The sequence below is a fragment of the Raphanus sativus genome, chromosome 4, assembly GCF_000801105.2.
Source record: "Raphanus sativus cultivar WK10039 chromosome 4, ASM80110v3, whole genome shotgun sequence".
Lineage (NCBI taxonomy): Eukaryota > Viridiplantae > Streptophyta > Magnoliopsida > Brassicales > Brassicaceae > Raphanus > Raphanus sativus.
This window is the reverse complement of record NC_079514.1, coordinates 22,278,412-22,287,697: the sequence shown is the minus strand read 5'-3', so window position 1 is coordinate 22,287,697 and position 9,286 is coordinate 22,278,412. Positions and strand designations below refer to the sequence as shown.

The following is a 9,286-nucleotide window of genomic DNA, read 5'->3' as shown; positions in this document are numbered from 1 at the left end:
TCGGCTGGTCCGTCGTGCGTTTGCTTGTCTTTTTCCGCGTTAGCAAACATTGCTTAACTGGGCGTGCGTAGTTGCGAGAAAGATAAATCCGTGTATCCCCCTCCTTCTAGCGCCAAACTGTGGGAAACCGAAATTCGCCACTGTCGATTTTAGTTAAGTTTAAACGTAGGAAAACTAAGTTGACCTAGTTTTTCCCCGAGGATCCCGGCTATCTGCTGGGCCCAGCTGCACGACGAAGTTATTAACGAGTTTAGTTTGGGAATAAATGCGTAAAATAAAGAGAGCAAAAGAAAGAATCTTATTTCCGAATTCGCGGAGAGCGTTTGAACAACAGGTCGAGATCTCGGCCGCAAGAGCTGTCGATCGTCGCTAGTCTAAAAAACCTAGATCTAACCTAGTTGAGTCGCAGCTCGCTAAAAAGGAAATAAAAGCCTAAGTTCTAATTTGCTCTAGAGTGGTTTCTTTCTTCTGATTTCGGATCCCCCCTTCCTCTGCTCCTAGCCCTTAGCTTATATACTCCCATATGACGGTCTATTCTTGATGGGCTGAGTCTGCCGCGAGCTGGGCTTTTTCCATTTTCGTCGGCCTTCGTGTTTATCGGGAAAGTTGACATTTATCCTTTCGGAAATTTGACATTTATTCCTTTCGGGAAGTTTAACATTTATCTTGTTATGTGTGAAGATAATTATAAACCGTCGTATCTAAACTTTTAGAAAATCGTAAATGGGGCCGTCCGATCGGTTTGGTCTCCTTTTCGGGCCGTCTTCCGGACTTCCGTTGTTTTCTACGATTTCTTTGAAAGAATGCTCCTACTTGGATGTCGAGTCTTTCGGAAGATCTTTCGATCCATTGCTGAGGCGAATGGTGTTTAAGATAAACCATCCGCGTTTTTATACGAAGTCTTTCTTCCGTTGACGTCTTACGGGGTTCTCCGAAGATCTTGGAGCAGGAAAAGGAGTTTGTTTGCGGGATCTCGGAAAGTTGCAAACACGGATTTCTGGCGACCCAGGGGCCTAGAACTTACGCACGAAGACTAGCCGCCCGACGACCCGAGCCAGCACGGGGCTAGCCGCCCGGGCGACCACGGCCGGCACGGGCGCTAGCCGCCGGCGGCTACGGCCAGCACGGGGGCTAGCCGCCCGGGCGGCCACGGCCAGCACGGGGCTAGCCACCCGGCGACCGCCGCGGCCGCAGCACGGCGCTAGCCGCGGCGGCCACGGCCAGCACGGGGGGCTAGCCGCCCGGCGGCCACGGCCAGCACGGATGCTAGCCGCCGGCGGCTACGGCCAGCACGGGGGCTAGCAGCCCGGCGGCCACGGCGCGACCGGAGTCGGCGGTCTGTCTCGTTCCTTCGGCTTGTGCGTGGTTTTTGCGTTCTTTTTAGTTTTCCGTAGGTTTTTCCTCGTGTAGAAAACGTTTCTAGCCGTTTGATTTCGAGATGATTAATCTCGAACTTAATATTTTTCCAAGGTTTCTCGATTAACCAATTAGTCTCTCGAGGTTGCTCTAACATCTTTCATGTTTTTCCGAGACTTTCGGACATCGATTTCGTCTTGACCGATTTTGACCCCAACAATGTACCAAGTTGTTATCATGCCTTAGATATGGACATAGATATTATCATGGATGATTTATTGGAGCCAGAGGATAGAAAACAACTTGGAGATTTGGATTCGAGTAGAGAAATTTCTACAGAAGATTTCTTGGAGCTAGAGGATGAAGAACATGACACAGAGATGAATCTTAAGGATCCAGAAAACTTCACTAAAGGTTAGCATCGTTCAACACCAACCTGATGAGAATCGCTCGATACCCGCCCTTCACCATCGATCGACACACGTCCTTCATCATCGATCTACACCCACCCTATATCATCGATCGACACACATCAAACTGCATCGATCGATACTCATTGATGGACGAGCTACCAGGATACAGTTAAGCTGGAACCGATTGAGGAGAGAATGCACAAGTCTGAGACCTCATACTTTGCTGTCCCCTAAACATCTAAGACCCATATGCGCAGAAGAAGCTGCTGGGATTTGCAAAAGAATGAAGAGGATAACATGACCCTGTGAAGATTGTGGTTCCTTGTACCGTGGTTGAAGCTGAATCTCCAATACCACCAGATAGAGGTATACATCTAGATTCCTACAATGAGTATTTAATGATCATCAGCATGTAGTAGCTTCTCAGAAGGAGATGAGGTGTAGAACTGAAGTTGACAAAGGCCCCAGAGAAGCAGCATCGATCGACACTGACCATACACCATCGATCGACATCGAACGTATATCAGAGCAGAAGGAGTTTGATGTGTGTGGAAATATTTTGATGGAGATACCACCACGCGATCAGATAAGTCTGGGGGAAAGAGAGGAGGAATTGGAAGAAGAGAAAACGAACAAAGAGAGATCCTCAGTTACCTTTTGATTCTTCACTTCTCAGATTGTGTTAGGAAATCAAGAGTGCGCAGGAGAAGCTTCTTACAGCCGTTTGCAAAGCTTCGAGCACTTCTTATTGCTGAGATGATAGACAAAAAGAGAAAAGTCTATGGATGAGGCTTTCACACAAGAATGATAAAAGCCTCAAAAGATTGGACATTGAGATTTGTTTTGGACATATTCTCATTCTCATTCGGACCAAATCAAATCTCCAAAAGTCAAGCTAATGACTAAAAAAATAAAAAATAATAAGCGCTGAGTGGGAGGCAACCCACTGATAGGTTTGTTTTCAATTTGGTTTTATTTTCATATATTACTGATTTTTGTTTTTAATTATTGCAGGTAAAAAAAAAAAAAAAAAAGAAAGATGAACAGTACGCCCGACACTGTAGCAACAATGCCGAGCGACAATGTAGCGAGGACATCGATCGATACTGTAGCAAGCAAATCGATCGACACTGTAGCAGAGTTACTGTAGCAGAATCATTGTAGCAACCTACTGTAGCAGTCACTGTTCATCCAAACAAAAAAAGGTTGATTTATATTTTTCTATTACTTGTTTTTAGTGTTTATATATATCAGGTAAAAAAGGAGGAGAGATCCAAGGAAGATGAGTCTCCACAAGAATCGACTGATGGCTGCGCAGCATTGGTCGACATAGCATTAATAGCATCGATCGATCGCCACTTAATTGTTGATCGATAGAGCATCAAGAATATCGATCGCCACTTAACTGTGTTGGTCAATATTCACATCAAAGTTAGGTATACTGTTTTTTCCTTGTTAATTTTGTCCTTATGATTTATTCTTCCACCAATCTTAGAATGTATAACACTGGTAACAGTGTTGTTTAAGTCTATGGGAGGTCATACTAATATTATAATTTAGATTAGCTATTTAGAATAGGGACCCAAGTAAACGATTTCCATAAATCGACCGACGAGAAAAGTCGATATCGATCGACATAACCTAATCTGCCACGACCGATGACAACACATTTAACGTCGATCAACATTTATTCCGGTCAGGTATTTTGTTCTAACTTGTTAAATTGAGTACTTATAGTTTTTTTCTCACCAATCTCCGACTTGATAACACCATTATACTGTTATTTAAGTCTGGGGGAGGTTCTACTGATATTGTGTTTTAGTTAGTAAAAAAAAAAAAAAAAAAAAAAGAAGATCCAGGTAAACGATTGCTCAGCACATCGCCCGATGAGACCAGCTCGATATCGATCTCCAGCACTTCATATCAAACGATCAATTGTGTCAAACGATCTCTCTAGCCATCGACTGATGGGACCATATCGATATTGTTCGACAGCGCTTCATCTTCAACGATCAATTGTCAGTTCATTGTGTCGATCGTGACCGACATTAGCGAGCTTGTATATTGTTCTTACTTGTTAAATTTCGTACTTATGCTTTATTATTTTCGTCTTACCACCGACTGTGTTACACTGGGGACAATGTAATTTAAGTCTGGGGGGATTACTAATATCTATCTACTTGATTATCTTATTTAAAATATTATCAAAAAAGTTTTTATTGAGTCAAGAAGGGGATATAATCTTAATCGATTTACTACTTGTCATCTAACAACTCTTTAGACAAGTCTTAGATTTACTAACTCCAGAAGTACTAGATAAACTAAAGTGGATCAACCTGTCAACTATGTTTGCACTTGCTGAGATTGTTTGAAGGAACCAAAGCTGACCTCCAACCTAATACTGACTTGATTTGCTTGTCTTGGGGCTTGGTATACATAGGATCGGAATCCTCTTACAAGTCTGGAAGGTAAAAAGTCTGTGTGTTTCTGGTTCCCTTCCTTCTCCCTCTTCGGCATCTCAAGATCTAAGTTTATGTTATAAAAGATTGAAATGATTTCTTGAGAGACAGAGGGGTAGGAGTGTCTCCTGCGATCCCATTATTCTAAATCTCAAGGATGATCACACATTGTGGAAATGAGGGATAGGTAAATTACCTGTGACCCCATTATTCGCTACACTTTGTCAAGTGTATGAGTTACAAATGCAAATGTCAATGAGATAGACTAGATGACCTTTGTGGCATCGAAACCTGTTGAAATTGAAACTAATAAGAGATTCAGAGAAGAGAGATGAGGGGAGAAAGGGATCAGAGAAGACTACCTGTGTGTTCAGAAACTTGTTTGAGTTTAATCCATGTGTCCTTTGATCGATACTCCCAAGGTAAAGCCTACACTTTTATTTTTATGCAAGAAATGAGGTTAGTAGAGAGGATTGTCAGACAGGATCTGTTAAGTTGTAGAACTAGTGGAATTTGGTTGCTATACGAGGATATTGTATAATGTGCTTCTAAGGTTAGGATGTTTATGATTTGGATTGCACTACTAGAGAGATGATGACTGAGTTTTTAAAATCATGAGAGTCCCTGCTGTTTTCAAACCTCTTTCAGAGAGTCTGCATGTTTGTTTTGCTTGAGGACAAGCAAAAGGATAAGTCTGGGGAGTTGATATACCATGGATTTTACCCATTTTTACCCATGGTATATAAGTGTTTTATATACTATTTATTATATATTGGAGTCTATTTAGAGTATTTACAGGTTCAGGGACGATTTGGAGATATAAGGTGATTTTGGTGTCTTTTGGAGTCTCACGCAGTGCAGAACTGCACAGACGCTTCAGATGTTTATCTCTCGATGGAGACCTTCCCACCGTTGGATTTAGCTCATCCTTTGACAAAAGTTATATCTTTGAGTTATCTTTCCAATGCCACCGGTCTGAGGTCAATCCGCATCCTTTAGCAGAAGAGTGGTCAGTCTGCCTCGCGAGAGGAAGCTGTCGAGAAGAGGATTGTATGTCGATCGATGCAGCACACTGCATGTCGATCGACAGGGACATCAGAATGCGGGCCGCGTATATTTCATGATCGACTGAAGCCCAGGAGTCACCACAAAGTTACCAAAATACCCTTGACGACCAGAAATCCTATTTATGTTATTTCTAAGCCATTGTTGACGGCTACGCTTTCTACGCTTTCTTTATTCATTATTCCTAGTTTAGGAGAGAAGAGAGGAACTCCTTCAGAGTCCTCTTGGAACTCCTTTGCTTTTGGTTTATTTATCTATTGCAATTTCATCTATGATTTCTGTGACAAACTTCATGTGTGAATAGATCCACCTGTTAGGTTTAGGGTTCAGATAGGTTAAAGGGATTAGCCCCAAATATAGAATTGCTAGGTTGTGATATTCATCATTGAGATTGTTCTTAATGCTTGTTTAGGAGTAATTAACCTGAACTTGATCATAGAATCATTAGGCACAAGCGAGAGCTTGGTCTCTTATCTGACTTGTCTTCTCTGAGTTAGGATTGCTAGATAACAGCGAGAGCTGGTTTAGAAACCCTAGTGAACATTATCAACTCGCGCCAAGGCTTAGCTAGAAGCCGTCGATCGATATCCCGACTGGAGAATCGATCGACGTAGTGAAAGGTGTATCGGTCGATATCCCGATAGGATTATCGATCGACACTTTCTTGTGGTCATCATACGAGAGTTGAGATCCAAGATCTAGTTAGTTAACCAGTGAGAGATCACTGATGTTAAGCGTGTTGAGTTCTATAATATCATGCATTAGTCTCTATATCATTATAATCTCTAACACCTGAACAGAAGCCCTAGATCTAGCTACCATCCTTCCATCAAACAACTGCTTGCCAAGCTGAACAATTATATTGTTCATCTTGTTTACTGTTTTATTCTATTTACTGTTAGCCTAGCTTAATCATAACTATTTGATCTAGTGTGTGCCTTAGCTCCTTGTGGATTCGATTCCTAAGTACTACAATCGAACCTCTTATTTGAGAGAGTTAGATCACTTGTTAGGGTAATGACAAATGTCGCGATCGTGTTAATTAGTAACTTTGAAGAACCAAGCTTTACTCTCGGGGCGATGGCGACGGCGACGAACTAGGGCTTGCTCATGAATCAAAGGCGATGGAATCCGGGGATCGATGGAATCTCTTTACGAAGATCGGTACATACTTACGACGGGCACGAGGGACAGAGGGGAATTTGGAAAGAAAATCGGCCTTGAAGATATCGAAGAAATCTGCAATGCGATATCTTCAAATCGCGTTTCAGTAAGGAAACAAACGAAAAAGCTCCAAGATATGGCGATTCGGTAGTATCTGTAATCAACTGCAACATCAATTCTCTCGGATTGAGTGGTAAGATCTCTGTTTTCATTAAAACAGAATCACCAAATATCTCCCTCGGGATTCAAGAGATAAGAGGGATTTGGGTTTTTGGAAATTTCTGGAAAGTCTGGATTATCTCTCTGTTTATTGACAGACTTCTGCAATATTTTCACGATCAATTTGATATGGGTGCGGATTGGGATCTTTGGAATTCTGGTATTAATAGCAATGAGTTTAATAGGAGGAGATATGCATCGCTGAAACATTATATAAGGAACTGTGGGAGCCTTCTGTGTTTCATCACTTTCATATTACTGTTGTTCCAAAGTTTTCTTATTTTCATTGTTGGCTTGTGTGTTTTGACAATCATGTCACAGAGTCAGCTTGTGGGAAGTTCGGGAGAGAAGGGAGACGGGGCTGGTGGCCGGAAAAGACTCAAGATCTCGGTCCCTCACTTCAACAACAAGGATCTCATCAAGGGCTATTCCAAAACATTAATTGGAAGATGCATGAATCCACCAAAGCAGAACATGAGCTACCTCTTGGTGACGTTGCCGAGAATATGGAATCTCGAAGACAAGGTTATCGGTACGGATCTCGGGCTGGGTAAGTTCCAGTTCGATTTTGATGAGGAGGAAGACATCAACTCAGTCCTCAAGATGCAACCTTTTCATTTTGACTACTGGATGCTCTCCCTTGTTCAGTGGCAGCCAATGAAGTGCTCCAAATACCCTTATGAGATCACTTTCTGGATCAAGGTATTGGGGGTTCCACTTCAGTTCTGGGAGGAACCCACGTTTCGCAGTATTGGAGACGCTATAGGAGAGACAAAAGCGGTAGATCTTGACAACGGTCGTTTCCAAGTGGTTGTGGATGGCTTCAAGGAGCTGATCTTTGACACTTCTCTTGACTTCACAGGAGGTGAATACTACGAGGGGGTGGAGATTCCAGTCACGCTCCAATATGAGAAGTTGTTTGGCTACTGTGACACCTGCTTCAGTCTCTGTCACAAGGCGGAGAAATGCCCTTTAACGATGAAGAGCTCAGAACAAAAGGAGGATAAAAATGGCAAGGAGGGACGACATGATGATCGCGCTAGGAGTTACAGAGGAGTGGTGCTAAACGAACATGGGGCACAACAGGACAAGAAAAGAGAAACAAGAGAGTATTATGGCAAGGGTAAGGGGAAGATGTATGAGGAGGATGGATCCAAAGGGGCGAGAGGACCAGAAAGGGAGCAGAAGAAGTACCGAGACTCGCGGAGAGACTACCGTGGAGAGGAGGAAGGGTCGCGTCCACGAAACCATAAGAAGGAACAAAACGGGTACTCGCATCAAGAGTATCGTGCTCGAGGTGTGGGAGCTCCGAGAGGTGATAAGGATCACCGTGTGGCAAACACTAAGGAGGTAAGAGAAGAAGGAGAGATTGGTGGATTAGAGAGGACCCAACAGTCTCCACAGGTGAAAGATATTGCTGGACCTTCAAGCTCGTTTCTTGCGGAGCTCAAGGAAACTCAAGAGGAACCAGCTCAGGTATTTGAAACAAACTTTGGGAACCACGGTGTGGACTTGGTAATGGCAGATTTAGAGAATACTGTGTCTGAAGTTGAGGAGTGTGGCTTAGGATTGGAACTTAGTGGTAGGGGTCCAAATGATGGCAGTGCGGCTACTAATTTGTCTCCAATAGATGGAGAGATGGAGGAGGATGTGCGAATGGTTGAGGAGGTGCACGCGGTTACTGAGGATAACGTGGGGGAGAAAGCAATGGTAACTGGGGAGGTGGCAAACAAACAAGGTCCGCGCAGGAAAGCTGTCAAACCTGCAGCAGGCGCTGTTGCATCCAACAAGCTGAAGATGGCTCAGCTAGTGAACGTCAAACGTCCCACAGCAAAAGCAGGGATCCGTCATGGCGATAACTCCAAGCAGGTGGAGGATACGGGCACTTCAAACCCGAAGCATGATCCTGCCAAGAACTAAGATTTTTCATGAATCAAGAGGCCTCTAAGCGCCAAGCAGGACTTTTTGGGTCCTCCGTTTTTATTTTTTCGTTAAGTTTAATAAGCTCGTCGAGCATTTTTGTTTTTTCTCAGTTTGTTATGAAGTGGGTGTCACTTCTTTTTTTGTTCTGTTGTCTGTGGTGGCTGTTTAGCCTTATGGCCTTTTCTTTGAATAAAATTGAGCTCTGGTTATTTGAGTTTTGGTGGTATGTATGGTGGGACAAGAGGCTGAGCTGGGAGTTCCATATATTTAGCTCCCTCTATGTTCTGCTTTGCATTTCTATAGTTGGTGTTCTGCTAGCTTTAAGGTTCTCTCTTCGGTTCAGCCTTGTGGACAGACGCACAAGTGGTTATGATTTTGGAAGTAATTGTTTATCTGAGTTTGATTTGGTTCTGGTCGTGTACTTTCCTTTAGGTACAAAGACATTCCCACTATGTCAAATATGGTGTTTACAGGAGCAAGGTTTTGAGAACAAGGGTTTTTTATTTTTTAATTGGTATACGTCTGGTCAAGAAGGGTTCAGTTTGATTCACGGTTATTACGGTCAGGTTGGAAACCGTTACTGGCATATGGTAAAGCTTAAGTGTTTGGTCTCATCATGCCAAACACAGGTACAATCTCAGCTAATGGAGATAACACGAGCACAAGGAATTAAGAATGTCCGGTACG

General features: G+C 43.1%; 1 protein-coding gene across 1 annotated transcript; it reads left to right on the top strand.

The window, feature by feature from the left end:
* The first annotated feature begins 6,393 nt into the window (after positions 1-6,393).
* LOC108837645 (uncharacterized) lies at positions 6,394-8,893 on the top strand. Its single transcript, XM_057008361.1, has 2 exons — positions 6,394-6,650; positions 6,998-8,893. The coding sequence occupies exon 2, from the start codon at positions 7,130-7,132 to the stop codon at positions 8,594-8,596; it is 1,467 nt and encodes a 488-aa protein (XP_056864341.1). The 5' UTR covers positions 6,394-6,650; positions 6,998-7,129; the 3' UTR covers positions 8,597-8,893.
* The last annotated feature ends 393 nt before the right edge of the window (positions 8,894-9,286 follow it).